This window comes from Egretta garzetta, unplaced genomic scaffold, assembly GCF_000687185.1.
Source record: "Egretta garzetta isolate BGI_Z169 unplaced genomic scaffold, ASM68718v1 scaffold69, whole genome shotgun sequence".
NCBI lineage: Eukaryota > Metazoa > Chordata > Aves > Pelecaniformes > Ardeidae > Egretta > Egretta garzetta.
This window is the reverse complement of record NW_009260790.1, coordinates 227,067-242,973: the sequence shown is the minus strand read 5'-3', so window position 1 is coordinate 242,973 and position 15,907 is coordinate 227,067. Positions and strand designations below refer to the sequence as shown.

Here is a 15,907-nt window from a genome sequence, read left to right as displayed (position 1 = left end):
TCTACAAAACCCCAGACTCGCTGGCATGACAAAAACGTTCAGAGGACCTCTTCCCTACCTGCGCACTCGATAGCTTTGGTCCCAAATGAGGCTTTACAGGGGATGACTCAAGGTATGCTTCAGGACTGAGTACTGCCCCTTTCATATGAGAGCGTCTGCTATGGCTCAAAAAGGCCCCAAGTGTACTTGCAGGTGACAGCACACCTGGAATGAACTGGCAGGTTATATGTGACAGCACACGATTTCAACACCATTTCTTTAAAAACCAAAGCAAAGCCATATACCACAGCTCCCTGCTTTCATGAGTGGAGTCAGTCTGGAGCAATCATTTGGCTATTAATTATATTAATTTTTATAAGAGTATAAATAATTTGTCCACAATACATCAATACATACTTTCTATAGTATCTAAGCATGATTATTAGCTTCACATAATTTCAGCGTACTTGAAAAATATTCATAAAGCCAAAATAAAACACCACTACACCATTTTTATATTCCCCTCTTGTCCTCACCCTTTGACACACCCAAGCTCAGTTCACTAGGGCATGCAAAGCACAGATGTAGGAAAGCAGGAGTTAATAGAAAGGAAAGAACGGGACATAAGTATAGCATATTTAGAATTGTAAAGGGCCACAAAGGCGTCAGTTTGCATGCACTGATGTCAGTGAGGGCTTCAGGAAGACCAGAAGTAGCAGCAGCAGAGACGCTTGCTTGGTTGCTAGCTCTAGGTTCTCCCTCAACCCCCCTGTAGTCTGCAGAGTTGCTCAGAAATTGAAGAGTGCAGCCCAAGAATTCTCTTATTCCCAGCCACACTCACTGGCGGCAAATGAAGGACAAAAGCACTGGCCTGGCAGACATACAGGCACTGCTGTCCCAAGTTGCAGCTGCATCAGTTCCACTGAAGCAGAGCAACATAGTGTTGTCAAAAATCTTGTCCAGGGAAAGGCACTTAATGAACCCACACCGGCTCCTTTGTACACCCAACTCTGCTGGGCAGGATACAAGATGCTTTCGAGTTGGCAGATCAGCCACGGCCACTGTGAGAGTCAGTCAGCCACTTAGGGCTGGAGCAGATTTGATTTCAAGGGACACACAAACCCTCTAACAATCCCTCACCACCTCAGCTCCACTCTGTTGTACCATCCTCTGGTCCAGACACCAGCATGTGGCCAGTGTAAAAAAGCAGCACCTGAAATTAGAGGGTTTTGGGCTAAAATCCTCTAATACTGTTGAGTTAAGATGTTTGCATGCTCCGGCCTGCATGTCTGGGAGAATCCTCAGGCAACAAAGCTGCATCTGGCGACCACAGGTTACATGTTCCTCTGTGGCCTGAAGTAAGAGTCCAGCTAAGTAAAAACAAGAAGTTCAAAGCACTGATCCAAGTGGTTCTGGATGATTTTTGTGTCAGCCGTGCTAGTAAGTTACCAGCCCTTTGTCAGCTATTATCCCCCTCAGCAGAAGGAAATGCATACCCATGTGTCGTACAAAATAGCACCTCAGCTTCATGAGGATGGTGGCACTGTGCTCACGTGTTGGACTTGCACCAAAATACCTGAGCTGGAAGCATACGTTTCCTTCTGCTGGACTCACTGTGGGGGAAGCAACCAGGCAGAGTTAGGTGGTGTATCTAACTGCTGAGCTATTTCCTAACTGAACCTCAAATAAAAAAAGCAAAATTGGTAAAGCACCTTCCATACAGAACCTACAGCATGGCATAGTGTTTAGAATAATCTATTTGGCATTGAAATCAGGTATTGCAGAACAGTCTCAGTAAAGGCAGTGGTGGTTTAACTATTTTTTTTTCCAGAAACAGTCAACAGTAAAATACTACTAACTGATAATTGATCTCCTCAATTGGTACAAATCAAATGCTAGCAGTTTATAAATCGGAACACCTCTGGAAAAAAGACTTTTCTCCTCCTTTCTTCCCTCTCCTCCAAATGATCAATCATCCTCTACCATCAGCAAAAACACATGAGACAAAGCAGGTGAGAAAAGCAGAGAGAGAGGAGACTGTCAGCATCAGAGTCTCTAAAAGACCAAAAATTCAATTGCTGCAAGTTTGGTTTTGAGGCTCTGAGGGTTTTTTGTTGTTTTTAGAAGCAGCAGCACAGACATGCTGAGGCACCAACAAGCAGGGAAAATAAGCTGACACCTGAGCAAAGCTTCTTTGGCATTAAAATTGAACTACACTTCAATATGTGTTTTGTTATTTTCTTTCGCTTTTGAGTCCCAAAGTTCTGCAATTGTAAGTTGTAGACAAAGCACCACAGAGACCAGGGCTTCAGCTGTACAGCTTGGCCATAAACTGAAGTAGCTTTCTGATGTTCGGACATGTAAAATTAGTGTAACTTGTAAATATACTTCATTTGTATTAATCTGCATAAAGTGAAGAAAAATGGATTTCTTGCTTGCATGTCAGTTGCAGTTAACATATCTCCCAGATGAAGATTTTAAAATCTTTCAGTATAGACTTGCACTTGCTGTGCAAACAGAGCTAAAATATTTCTTAACCGTATTATTTAGGCTTCACAGTGCAAACCCCACTCCATCCTTCCCAAAGTTCTACAAACTGCCTCTTCCTTGTATCTAGCGTGCATCCTCCCCACCCCATCACAGTACTGCACAGGAAAAAAAGACAAGAGAATAGAAGAAAAGATCAGGCACAGGAGAACAACGTAACACTTAACAGCAAAACATCATGAAAGTTGCCAGACCCCAGGGGGCTCAAAGCCAGGGCATGTTTAAACTGAAAAAAAAAAAAAAAAAAAAAAAAAAAAAGTGCTGCAAAAAGGGGAGGAAAACAGCCGCTCAGAAGAGATAGGAGAGATAGGCAGCCACATGAAATGGACAAAGTGAAACTTAATACAGCCTTGACTTTCAGCTCCTGAAAGCAAAGCATCTTTAGAGGCTGCCACTTAAAGGGTTCCCTTGCAACTGGGCAAGAAAATTTGGACAGATTAATTTTATTCTTACAAAAAAAAAAAAAAAAGATATTGCCATTAGAAATCAGGCATGACATTACCATGACCATCCCCCCACATTTTAACAGTTTGTCAGTTGTTCAGACCCCTCCTCATTCTAGTGGTCTCAATATATCCTTCTAAATGAGATTCCTCCCATCATTTGGGCATACTTGACAGCAGAGCAGCAAGAGCAACTGCTCACCTCTGCCACACCAGGCGGCTTCATGTTCATGTGCTAGAACCTAGCAGGAACTTTCAATCCAACTTCTATAGGTAAGTGCAGAAGACAATTACAGCTCAATAGAAACATGAGTCTTTTCCGATGTTTAACTTTATGGGGGAAACTTAAAAGTACTGAAGCAGGAAGAAGGGAGGAACAAAAAAAAAAGTCTAGATGTCTTATTTCACTTAATGGACATAGTAGCTCAAGGTTTCCTGGGTCTTCTGTGCAGCTTGTTTAGAAGATGGCAGAGCTGGCACTGGATTTGATTCCAGTGTCCATTTCACTCGGTGGCTTTGTTCACCTCACTTTTAACAGTGGATGGGCTGCAGAACAACAGTGTTGGAAGGGCCACTGCAGTGGGGAGTTTTTCAGGGGTGAAAACATTAAAGCCATCACTGCACTGAAAGGAAAGCTGAGTAGACAGCGATAGCACATCCATACACAAAATTGTCCCCTCTTTTTCTTCCCCCTGCCACTTCCTGTCCTTTCACCAGCCTACTACCATCTGTCTTAACATTGCTCCCTGCTCCAACAGGCTGACAGGTACAGAAAAAAGACTGGATTTTAAAGGAACATTTCCTACTAAATCTCCTAGCAGAGAGTAGGAAAGAGGCACCAGAGTGATTGTGAAAGTCTAACCCAGCACTGAGGATCTTGCACATTTCTGCTGGCTATTTTCCTGTTTTGATGAAGTCACATAATTTCTTGTACTCTGAAACAATTCTCTAAGTTCAATAAACTGTCCTAGTGGAAAATGGGACATAATAGTTTGTGTAGTATTTAGCACTTTGAAAGTCTGAGACCGGTACAAGAAATGATCTGTGACTGTGAGCTGGAAGACAAACCTTTTGGGTCAGGATTGCTAAGTGATGGGAACACGGAAGAGTGGAACCAGACTTTGGAGATGCTGGATTCCTTTTGTGGTCAAGTAAGTAAACAACCCTCAGAGCAGCATCATTCACAAGCACCAGAATGGAGAAAGCTGTTCTGTTTGCTTGGAGGTGGATATTGCAGTTATCTGAAGGCACCAGGAAAAAAGTTCCAAAGGAGAGCACGCATGGGAAGCAGGTTTGTGTGTCCCCTTCCCACGCCAGTTGTTAAGTTACAGGCACATGGTCCTTCAGCCAGGAGCTGTACCTTTCCATGACACATTCAACTTGGCTTATTGTTAACGAATCTCTGCAGAGCTTTTGTTAGTGCTACCTTTCTGCTTTCACAATGAATACCGCTTTGAAGAACAATAACTATGAAAAGCTGCAAAATACCCTTTGTTTCCTTTAAAAAAGCTTCTATAGTTTCAGAAGCATCTGCAGCATCCAGTAGTGTCTGAATCTTTCAGTGGGAGATGCAGATACTTCATAGCAAGAGCTCCATTCTGATTATTTTAGAGTTCATACATAGGAAGATCAAGATACCCAATTAGCTTATATCAGACTATTAGTGTGGCAAGTTCCATGGTGCTATTCTGAACAGAATAGCAGATCTTCTGTAACAACGCTATTTCCTCTTGAAACACCCAAATCCACTCAGTGGAGTGCCTTGCAAAAACCAGTGCAGGATAATCAGACTGCTTATCCTAAGAGTTATTCCAACAAGTTAATCCTACAAAAACCCAAGCAGCTGAAAGCTCTTTCCTCCCCACAGTAACATCCAGTCATTCCAGCTTTCAGTGGAGGACTGCCAGGTACTCAACTCAAAGTCACAATTTCCAGACCCCTTTCTTCAGCAGCATTAGCACCAATGCCAGACTTCAAAAAAAGAACCCCTCCAAGTAAGAAGAAAAAGCCATCTATATTGCCACACGGTCCAACAGCAGAGGGTCCCACCCCTTCCTACCGCACATCCTCCTAATCTGTGTTCTCAATGATAAGGAAAACATTGACTGAATAAGTAGTGACATACAATGAAAGCTGATCATATACCATACCATGTGGTTGTTAGTCCCACATTTCTTCTCTAAGGCTACAGGAGCAGATGAACACAGGCATTTTTATCCAATTGTGCTTTTACACAGATGCTTCTTGGGGCGTGTTAGGGATGGGTGGGTAAAAAACCCAAAGAAAACCAGCATAGAAAGCAACAACCACTGGTATATTTGAAAATTTAGCCTAAAACAGCTGAATGCTTTCAGATATTCAATCAAGACACCCTGAGCTACATCATCTTTTAAAGCACCCTTTTATATAAATCATTGAAGTTCCAGTCAAAAGCACTTAAGGACGCCTCTCCATTTAAAATAGGAGTCATAGGAGAATGGCAGAGCGAGAGAGCATGCAGTTAAGTGATGCTACACAGTGGAAGGCAAGAAGAACCAGGTTATTGACTACGCGTGGTCCCCTCCTCGCATGCCTGTACACCATGCAGTGTTACTACAGCACACGTTACGAGGACTCTGAATCCAAAGGCAAGTTCCCATCAGTTCAAAATTAAAATGACCAGCACCATTAGAAAAGTGAAGGCGGCCTGGGCCCCATGGAGGATCAAGGCAGAGGATTCCTCTGTGACTGGCTAAGGATGGACAGAAGCCAGAATCTCTTTGGCTGGAGGAGCAGAATGGGAAGTAGGCTGCATTTATGGAGCAGTTTGTGAAGCAGCTGCTGGAAGAACTGGCTCTGGGGAAGTTGGATTATTTGCACTGCTGACGTAGGATTCAGGAGGAAGGGAGAATGGAGACAGCAGAAGTAGCTTCCTTGGCTAGCACCAGCAGTGGAAATGCTCCAAGCAGCTAGCACAGTGGGAAACAAGGATGGGAAAAAAAGGAAAAAAGAAAAAAAATATATAAAGGAAGAAAAGATCTTCACTGCTTATCTAATTAAAAAAAAAAGAAAAAGAGGAAGGGAAAATAAAAAGAGGAGAGAGAAGCACCAGTCGCAAAGAGTTCACAAGGCTTTTTTTCCTCCTTCCCCCAGCGTCATTGCTCTGGCTCTGACCTTCGGGGCCGGTATCTCCGATGGCCCGTTGATTTCCGCGTAGCCACTGCTGCAGTGAAGCCCACCAAGCAGCACAAGGATGTGGTGCCAAATTTGGCTGTGTCCAGCCAGTTGGGTGTTTCTGTCTTCAGGTACCTCTCAGCTAAATGCAGACTCATCACTACGAACCACAAGACTGAAGCAAACGCATCAATTCTCCGGAGCCTGCAATGCCAAAAAGAAACCCAACAAGACACAAGGTAAGAGTTTAAACACCAACAAACTCCCCTGGTCCTGAGGAAGGACAAGGAAGGTGGGGAGGGTACACAGACTGAGCAGGTTATGCACTATCTCTTACTACAGTTATATCATCTGCAGCCCTTCCCACTGCTGTGGCAAATACCCGAATCGGTCAGTTCCATTCTCTACCAGATACAGAGCTGCACAGTAATTCAAGCTTAAATTGAATGAACCAAGGCACAGATCCAAAGCAAGCTCTGCTATCTCCATCCAGATGGCTGGCAACCCAAAGAATAACAAGGACAACTGTGCCACCCAGCACTATGTTTGCCATTCCAGCAAATATTTACCCCGGCTCACTGAGTCAAGACAGGGCAAAAGATCTCCACCTTATATAACGCAGTTTTCCTTGAAGTGAAACAGAAGAAAAGAGCACACCCACCTGATCCGTCCAGCTAAGAACATGGCCAACAGGCAGGTGAACAGCCCGAGGACAGTGACTGCCATCTGGTGATTCTTCCCGTAAGCCCATGCGACGCTCAGGTTCTCCACCATCTGTTCTGGGAGCAGGCGCAGCAGCTTCCGCCAGCCTGCCACCGTCACAGAAGTGCCATTTTCCAAGTCTGCATGTGAGCTTGTGTCAGTCCTGTTGTGAATGGATGCTGGACCAGAGGAGACAGGAGCAGGGACTGCTGCACTGAGTGAGAAGGGGTCGCCTGACCCATACAAGGCCATGAGAACCAGGAACGCACAGCTGAGGAAGGCCAAGAACCGCAGAAATATCACCTGAGCTGGTGTGGTTATGGAAGCAGAAGAGGAGGATGAATATAAATTCTGCAGAGGAAGCACAGAACACCTTGTCAGAAGCTGAATGAACTATAATAAGGTTTTGAAACAGTGCTTTATGAAACACTCCCAGACTGTACGGTTACTGGACAGTTTTGCTCAAGTCCTTATAAGTCTCTGTACTGGGCTGACACCACATGGGATATTGTAGACTAGCAAAGAGCAACAGCAGGGCAGTGAGGTAAGAAGGTGGTCATAATTCACTTCCCATCGTTCTTACTTCTTTCACCCCCCACGTACTCCGTAGTTTCCCGCACTGTACTCATAAATTTGCTTCCCTACCTCCCCTTTTCTGCCTGTCCCACTGTTTTTCTTCCACTCTGTTCTTATTATTACATTAGACTTACCTTCTGGCAATTACACTGAATGACACCAGCAAGAGGAAAACCTCAAACTAACATCAGGAGCCATCTGTGGCAACTATCCTGTGCTCTTCTAAACTTCTGCCATGCACCCATGCTCCCAGAGTTAGACAGCCCAAGGCTGCTGCCTTCCCTTCCCAGCAGCAAACCCAGGTGCAGAGGTATCTATTTCTCTGCACTTCCCCCTAAATTCCCTCATCTCTCCCCCTATGTACCTGAGTATAGGTCTTGTCTGTTTCACGGCGCTTGAAATGGTGGCTGAGCAACAGCGCCCGGAGCTGCCGATTCTGATGTTTTATGTAATACTCCACAGCAGCCTGGCATGGACGGCACAGTTTGTAGGTCTGCTCCAGATGGTGCTTATACACCTCAATCTCCTCATCGTATTTGCCCTGGTGAGAGAATAGGAGAGGAAAAGTAGGTGAGAACTGCAGGTCCCTCACCAGTTATCATGCTTGCTACTGACATGCGAGCAAGGCATGCTTCCAATCTCCAGAGGAACAGCCCCCTGCAGCCAGGCCGCAACAGTGACCAAGCTGGAGGCCAGCCATACAACCAACTTCACATACCCAGACCCAACCTCCATGTTCCAGAAGAGACAAAACAGCCCTTGGAAACGGCTGCTGTGGCCCAATTTTGGGATGCTGAATTTCTGTGGTGCAATTTGCTGTCTTTGTCAAGACCTTGTGAACCCATCACAGAAGACAAGACAAAAAACTAGAATTGCTCTTCCCCTCCTCAAATGAGGAGATCCAAAAGGCCTGTTGCCCCTTCATACCACTGTGCTGGAGAAAGAGACAAGCCTCTTCCAAAACTCAGCCCCAGACTCAGCGGCTGTCATTGTTTGAAGACCGTGGTGAGACAAGCTCCATAAATCATCAATTCCACTTGTAAAAGCAGACAGTGAGTAGGGCCAAAGGTATGCTTTTCAGCCTCACTACAGTGGACACATCACTTATCACAGAAACTCCTAGGGCTCTTCCATCTCCACTCCCAGCCTCTATCAAGATCCTTGTATCAAAGCATGCAGCTAAAAGCATGCAGCTTCTTTGGGAAAGGGAAGTAAAAAGATGCATTGCAGCTGCCTGAGGACTTGCTGCAGCAGCTTCATGGGCTCCATCTGCCGGAATCAAGAAGGAATCACATGGCAGAGACTAGTAGCAGCAGGCTCACCCCTTACTGGACAGGCCAGCGATGCTGCGAGGCCATTGCTGTCACTGACACACGTATCTAACCATGTTGGATAACATTAATTCCAAGTCTCTTAACTGACACAGTCACTGCAGTTCACTGAATGCCTAAAAAGGGGCCAAAGGCTGCCATTACCTGAGCAAGTGGATAGGTCGGGCAAGAGGCAAGGACTAGAAATAAAGCTGAGAAAAGGGAATCAGACAAAGATGTTCTCATTAAGCATGATCAAATTTACATCTGTTCCCTGGGAGTCATTAAACTCATTACAATTACACAGAGCAGACTGGATTAGGCAACCCAGAGGATGAATGTATCCCTCTGTAGTGCAGTCTTACAACCCCAAGGTTTGACCATGGTTGAAAGCTAACTCTGCATGAAACTTTGGGGAGCCATAAAACTGTGAAGGAGAAACCCCACTATCCTATTCCTGCTGCTGTAATTTAAATCCCTTTGCCCTCCTAGGCACAAATACCTAACCAGGGAGATGATGTAGCTGCACAGGATTCCTCTCCCACTCCACTAGCAAAAGCAGAGCAGCACAGCCAAGGCCTCAGGAAAAACAAAATCTATTAAGGGTTCAAGGGTGTTGTGCCTACCAGATCCTGTAAGCTCAGCTGGGTCAATGGTAAGTACTGGAGCTGTAAGCTGATCTCAGCAATATGCATGCTTGGTTTTGGGCTCAAGCTTCAACTTCCAGTATCCATCTAGAACAGGTCATTACCTTCTGGCTTTGGAGTAGGATTAGGTAAATTCGCAATGCTAATCAGTAACCTCCTCTGCACTGGAGTGCCACATAGTGCTGCTGATGACTACTGGAGTGTCATTCCATAGCACATTGAAAAATTCCTCTCTCTCCTGCTTACTAGGCTGCAGCATGGTACCATTTGCAAAGCCAGACAAAATAAATTATTCCAGACCAAATTAATCAGAGCAGGAATTAAAGAGCAGGAATAGCAGATACATGTATGGGAATGCCTTGGACAAACATTCTCCTGTGATGCCAGTCCCTAATGAACACTCACCTCCTCCCTTGGTGAGAACGAAGCCAGCTGTTTGATCTTTGTGGTTTGATGGTTGTTGCATTTCTTGCAAAGCAGAATTTGGCTGCTCACCCACTGCTGCGGTTTGGTAGGATCACAGAAAGTTGTAGCACCTGACACAACATGGTTAAGGTGTTCCATGTACTGAGCAGGGATGGGCTTGTTGTAGTCTCCATTCTGAGAAGAAGCAAAAAGGGAGACAGGAGGGAAAGCAAAAATGAGATCATAAAATCAAATCTAGGTATCCTCTGGTTGATAACAAGATTCCCTAAGCTCTGTCAGGAGCTCTGCACTCCATGCATTCACCTATGTAACAAAAGAAATAAGTTAAAAAAAAAAAAAAAAAAAAAAAGAGACAAAATACTTCAAATCTTCTCCTCCATCCACTGTTCTATACACCTATCGCAAGCAGTTGGTGATGGATTTTGGTTTAAGGCAGCCTTTGTTATTCAATACCCTAAATAAAGCAATTCAGCTGTTCCAAAATACAGATGTAGAGAACAATTGTTCTGTATATTAAAAAAAAGATTCTTAAGAGATATTGGTGAAAATGTCAAGGTCCTTTTTGCCCTTTGAAGGAAGAGAGGAAAAATTGCCTTTATCATGCTATGTCAGCACATCCCAGCACAGTGGATTCTTTCTCAAATTTGATCAAGTGATCAGCTGCTGAGTTCACAGGTGCTCAGCACAGAGCTGCCAGCTGTCAAACAGCTGGATATTCATCTGCACTGGGCCTGTATCATCTTAAATGAGGAGCAGGGTTTTCCCGCAAGCACTGTTCCACAGGGTATGCACCTTCCCAGCCACTCATCAAGCAATTTTTCACAGTACCTCTTGGAACCCATTGTACTGCTCACAGTTGGGGCAGTCCCAGCAGTTGCGATTCCCATATGGCACTACCGTGTCCTGATTGCAGAACCAGCAGTTCACTGTCACGTGTGTGGGCTTCTTCCTGTGAGGAAAGGAAATGTGTCAGGCATCAGCACTGAATTCAGTTGATGCAGAGAAAAGCAATGGCTTTCAAACAGGGAAATGCAAGAGAGACTGGAATAACAATCAATCTTCTCATTCAGTATGTTTAATGGCATGACTCAGAGTAGGCATTTTAGCAATGAAAAGATGGGACTATCAAAGTAGAAATAAATTTCTGCCTGATGCTTGCATCTCTTTGTGCTAGTACCACGGACATGCCAGAACTTTAATAACAAATTTGTGAATAACCCACTTCAGTGTTTTTCAGAGGCATATTTGAGGGTGCAAATCCTCTCCATAATCAGCAGTTAATATATGCGAAGGGTGAAGCAGAGTTGCTGCTTAATACACAGGATTCTGGAAGTTATGATCCACAAGAACCACATATGATGCTACTTAGAAACCTTGGAAATGGGCTCATGCTTACAGTTTTATCTGCCTTGCTGGTTAGGAAATTTTTCAAGGAGAAGGGCATATCAAATTATCCCAAGGTTCAGGAACTGTAGATAGCTGTTGCTTCACAGCTTTAGATACACAAGAAGGAACTGAGGAATGAACGTATCTTCTACAGTTTTTATGCACTGGAACTGAAGAGACGAAGACTGACCTGGATCCATGACCCCCTTGTTTTTTAAAAACAAACAGCTGTGACATGGCCTCCTTGCTACAGGTTGTGATGGATGTTTGAGCAAAGAACTTCAGTGGCCTGGCCCTTGAGCCTGCCTGCTAAAGAAGGTCTCCATTTGTCTTGAAACTCGGTAGGAGAGGAAGCTTCCTGGCAGGTCAAGGCAACGCAGCCCGGCTGTCTGGGTTTTACCAGAACCTGTCCCAGTCACACCTCCAAGGGAGGGCAGCTGTTCATGCAAGGCCGGGGCAGGGACTCACCATGGCAGCTATGCAGACAGATGGACCCAGCTGCCACCAGCCCCGTTTGCTGCCCAACTCCACCACGTGGGACAGCTGGACAGCTTCTAAAGCAGAGTGAAAGCAACCAAGCAGGGGGGCTCACTGAGGGCTTGGAAAGCAAGTAATGGTAGCCAAAGTGCTCACCGGTTGAGAGCAACTTCTCTTCTTCCTACTCTAGGAAACATTCTCTGCTGCTACAAATATTCTATCACGAAACATCTTCTAAATGCTGCAGAAATGTTGTCTGCCACCCTGCAACCAAACAGGCAGGTGGTTCCCCTCCTTAGTTAAGCTGGCTTCTCTCTCAGCCATCACCTTTGTAGTTGGATGCCTACAGTTAAGACTCTTCCCCCTTCCCATTTCCATAGACCATGTCTTGAAACTTGGTTCACAAAATGCCAAACCCTCACAGTGATGCTTGGGCCTCCTGTTTAAGTACTAACGACACGGATAAGCTTGAAATGAAGCACCAGAAAGAAGCCGAAAAAGCCAGAGTGCACAGAGGATTCCCTGCCAGTTGCTGAAAGAAAATGGCTGGAGCTACTAGGGTGACAAGATTCTCATCTCAAAATAGATGCATACACCCACACCCCTCTTAAAATGAATATTCACTGCTCAACTCTGTTCATTGCCAAGGGCGCTCAAAACAGTTAAGTGATCCGAGTTAAAAATACCACCATTGAAACTGTCAGGCAAAAAAAAAAAAGTTTAAACCAGAGAGAAATCTAGGTCCCTAGTCCAAGTTATCCAGGAGCTATCGCTGTCCAAAAGCCAAGCAAAGTACATGTCAAAACAGCCATATGAAGGATGGACAGCAACACCTGCTGGTCCCAGTTTCATCTACCATAGGGGTAAAAGTTATGAAAATATAACGCATGGGCTTCAGCATGTTAACCTCTGAAGTACAAGTCCTACCACACCTTGAACAGAGACTGATAGCAAGCACAACCCAGACTCCATCCTCTGATGTAGGTTATTGCATAGGTCCCAGGTATTGTGCAAAGTGCTACAATTCCACCTTCATGCCGCGGTGGCACCATCCTCTGGCACCCATGGCAATAAGACACACCACACTTCAGTCTCTAACTTGTCCATGACACAACAAAGTAGGTAGAAGCACGAATTTCAGGGATAACACAGAAGTGGAAAGCACAGACCAAAAAAAATTTAGTAAAGCATGCATACTATAAAGCAAAAAAAGAACCAATGCCAAACCCTATTTGAGAACTTGCCAATACCAGAGACCAAATCCTTAGTATACTAGAGGCCTTTCCATCTTTTCCAAACAGGATTCCATTTGTCACTCATGAGGCTGAGGAAGTGCTACCAAGGGTTAAATAGCAGCCCTTCTTCCTCACAATGTATGCAAAAGAAATTGCTACATCCTGGATTATTTAGGATAAAAAGCAATAAAATCCTTCCTTCTGTGAACCTATAATCTGTTGCCACAGAAATAGGCACAAAAAATCATAAATTCCCAACCTGCTGGATGAAAATAGAAGAAGGAAAAAAAAAGTTCATTTGAGGCAAGAACAGGTAGGTAGGGCGCTAATTTTCTAGTAATCGCATAGGGCTTTAAAATCAAAAAACAAGTACTGCATTTGGAAAGACTCTCAGCTACGGATTTAATTACTTTGGAACTATATATACCTCGACTGAATTCAGGCAGCAGCTGAACGTAATAAGCCAGAGCACACATTGCTTCTGAAGTCAGACATTCTGTTAGGAGAAGAAAGACAACGCAAAACCCGTATAAGCATTTACCCTGTGCTCAATCCTTTGCAAAACACTAGGCAAATCATCCCTCAGAGTTCATAATCTAACACTGTATTAACCCGAATTAGCTTCACTGGACAATGAACCACCCTGCAAAACAAAATCTGAGCAGCAAGCAGCGATTGAATTACTGCACAGAGAGATTCCATTAACAGCTGACTTGCAGTGCTAACTCAATATGTAACCTGCACAACCAAACAAGCTAGAAAAAATTCCCAGGACAAATTGTTTTGCAGGTAGAAGATCTTTGCTTAAGACAACACAGAGGGGACATGCCTGGAGTAAACTCAGTTATGAGAGCAACATCTAAATGTCTGATACTGCTCAGACAATATGACAAAATGTTCCTTTGTGAGAGGCTATCGGACTCCTTTGCTAACAAGCTTTCTGTCCCGTCCATAGTGCTTGCAAAAATCAGACTGCAGGCATACCCATTGACAAACCCTGTTTAGCAACTCGTTTGTGTCTCTCATGTAACATAAGAAGGAACTTGCATTCCTTCCAACTCCCAACACCGTCCACTATTCCCCATTTATGCATAAATTTAAGGTCACGCTTAAGCCCACACTTTTAATGGATTGCCAGAACGACAGTCTCCCTGATAAGTGCAGGTCGAATCAGTTACCTGATAATAATAAACTGGTTTCCTAACTATTTTTATTTACATCTATTCCCTCCCGCCTTTACTACTAGGTCAGAAGATGAAGATGTTTGTTTTTCCATATTCTTAAAAGCGGCCACAGGTGGATGTGCAATTCTTTGCTGGGTTACCCTCATCCTCTGCCAAAGATTAAAAGAAAAAACAATTCTTCATTAAAAGTATTTAAAGCAGGACTCTTCATTCTGGCACAACTGGATTACAAAGCGATTCTAGAAACAGCTGTTCCAGCAAATCTGAAGAAAAAACACACTAGGAAGAGAAGCTTTTTTGCACAGGTCAGTTTTGATCAGAACAACATCTGATGGCAGTTTAACATCACCAAGCTGCCAAAGCTCCGAAGTACGGAGCAAGCCCATGGCACAGTATGGGCAGCATGACTGAGTTAACAGAAGCTCACCGAGCCTGATACCGTGTTCAGAGCACAATTTAGGGAAGCTCCTGGGTGGCAGCTCACTCAGCTGCCTTAATTCCAAGCCATGCCCATGTCCATCACCTGTCAATAAAAGGGTCTGCCAGTGCAGACCCAATGCTAAACCCCATTTTCCAATGTGAGAAAAACACATTACAGCTGTCTAGATTCCAGCAGGCAAACTATATCATAGGTGCGTTTGCTCAGAACTAGCAGTTGTAGACAGGGTTGAAGACTGAGCCACAAGACCAGATTTCTAGTACAGTGTCATAGGTTGTAATGCAATTATAGGCAATATCAGAATAGTATGGAGAACCACAAATACGTAGCCCCAAAGAATTATCAAGGTCACCTCCTGAAAATATTTACAGCTCACCAGCAGTTTTCAAGGACTTGGGAAGAAATGCTTTCCATTCCAGAGACCTTTTGATGAACTTAAGCAAAACAAAGCCAATCTCTTCCCTCAAAAGACGTTAGCCTCAACTGGGTCAAAGAAAGGCTGCCTGCTTCACTGGGGATTGCTTTAGGCCACTAAAGCAGTATTTCTTAGCTGCCCTAAATATGCCACAGAAATGCCAAGTCTTGCATATGGGCTAATATACCACTGACTATTTATATGGTTGTATAACCAGCAAATGCATTAGAGCAAACCTTAAGTATTTTATGGTGGATATAGAAATATGCTTCTACTTCAAAGCGTGCATTTGAAGTGAACCTTAATGCAACAAGCCCTTGGGACTGCCTTTTACTCCAACAGAAGCACTCAACAGATGTGGACTGCTCAAGCCTGTTCTTCACGCAGTCTAAAGTGCCTCTTACTCCATATATTCCTACATTCATTTCAAGCTATGCTAGATTAAAATCTGTCAAATCAAGCTCTACTCCTTTTCTGAAATCTGTATCCCGACTTCTCTCCTCCCTTTCAAACCTTGTTTTCAACTGATCTGTTTAAATGTGTTTTAAGGTCAGAAACGTTCCATGCCATTAAGAAACAAATGAGCAAAGAATTTTGGTCACTACCTGACAACTTTGACTTCTATGTAATCTTCCCAAGTTTTAGCACTGCACTAATCCACGGCACTCTCCCACTGCTCCCCCTGCAATCACGCTTTCACCTCCAAATCAACCAACACAAGCAGCAAAACATTTTCTTTCCCTGCCTCAAACACGTCAGAAAACAAGAGAAAAACCTCTTTTTTCCTTCAGTTTTTTTCTTTGTTGCCTTCAGCAACCTCTGTCATACTGTTACCAGCAACGCCAGCCTCTGGACCAGGGACCGGAGGGAGGGAAACGTTTCAGCTTTCCTCAGCACAGCTCCCACAGCAGGCAAGTCCTTGATGTTCAGCGCCGGCACACAAAGAGACGAAGCAATTCCAGGGGATACGGAAAAACGTACCCAGCCA

General features: G+C 44.3%; 1 protein-coding gene across 4 annotated transcripts in view; it reads right to left on the bottom strand.

Annotated features, from left to right (window-relative positions):
* Positions 1 to 15,907, bottom strand: part of TMEM201 (transmembrane protein 201) — a 33,364-nt gene that overhangs the window by 12,394 nt on the left and 5,063 nt on the right. For all 4 annotated transcript variants that reach the window (XM_035901836.1, XM_035901838.1, XM_035901837.1 and 1 more), the window contains exons 2-6: positions 10,612 to 10,732; positions 9,763 to 9,957; positions 7,765 to 7,941; positions 6,784 to 7,175; positions 6,123 to 6,326 (exon numbers count right to left, since the gene is read on the bottom strand). In XM_035901836.1, coding sequence (XP_035757729.1) covers positions 6,123 to 6,326; positions 6,784 to 7,175; positions 7,765 to 7,941; positions 9,763 to 9,957; positions 10,612 to 10,732 — 1,089 coding nt within the window. The remainder of the gene's footprint in view (positions 1 to 6,122; positions 6,327 to 6,783; positions 7,176 to 7,764; positions 7,942 to 9,762; positions 9,958 to 10,611; positions 10,733 to 15,907) is intronic.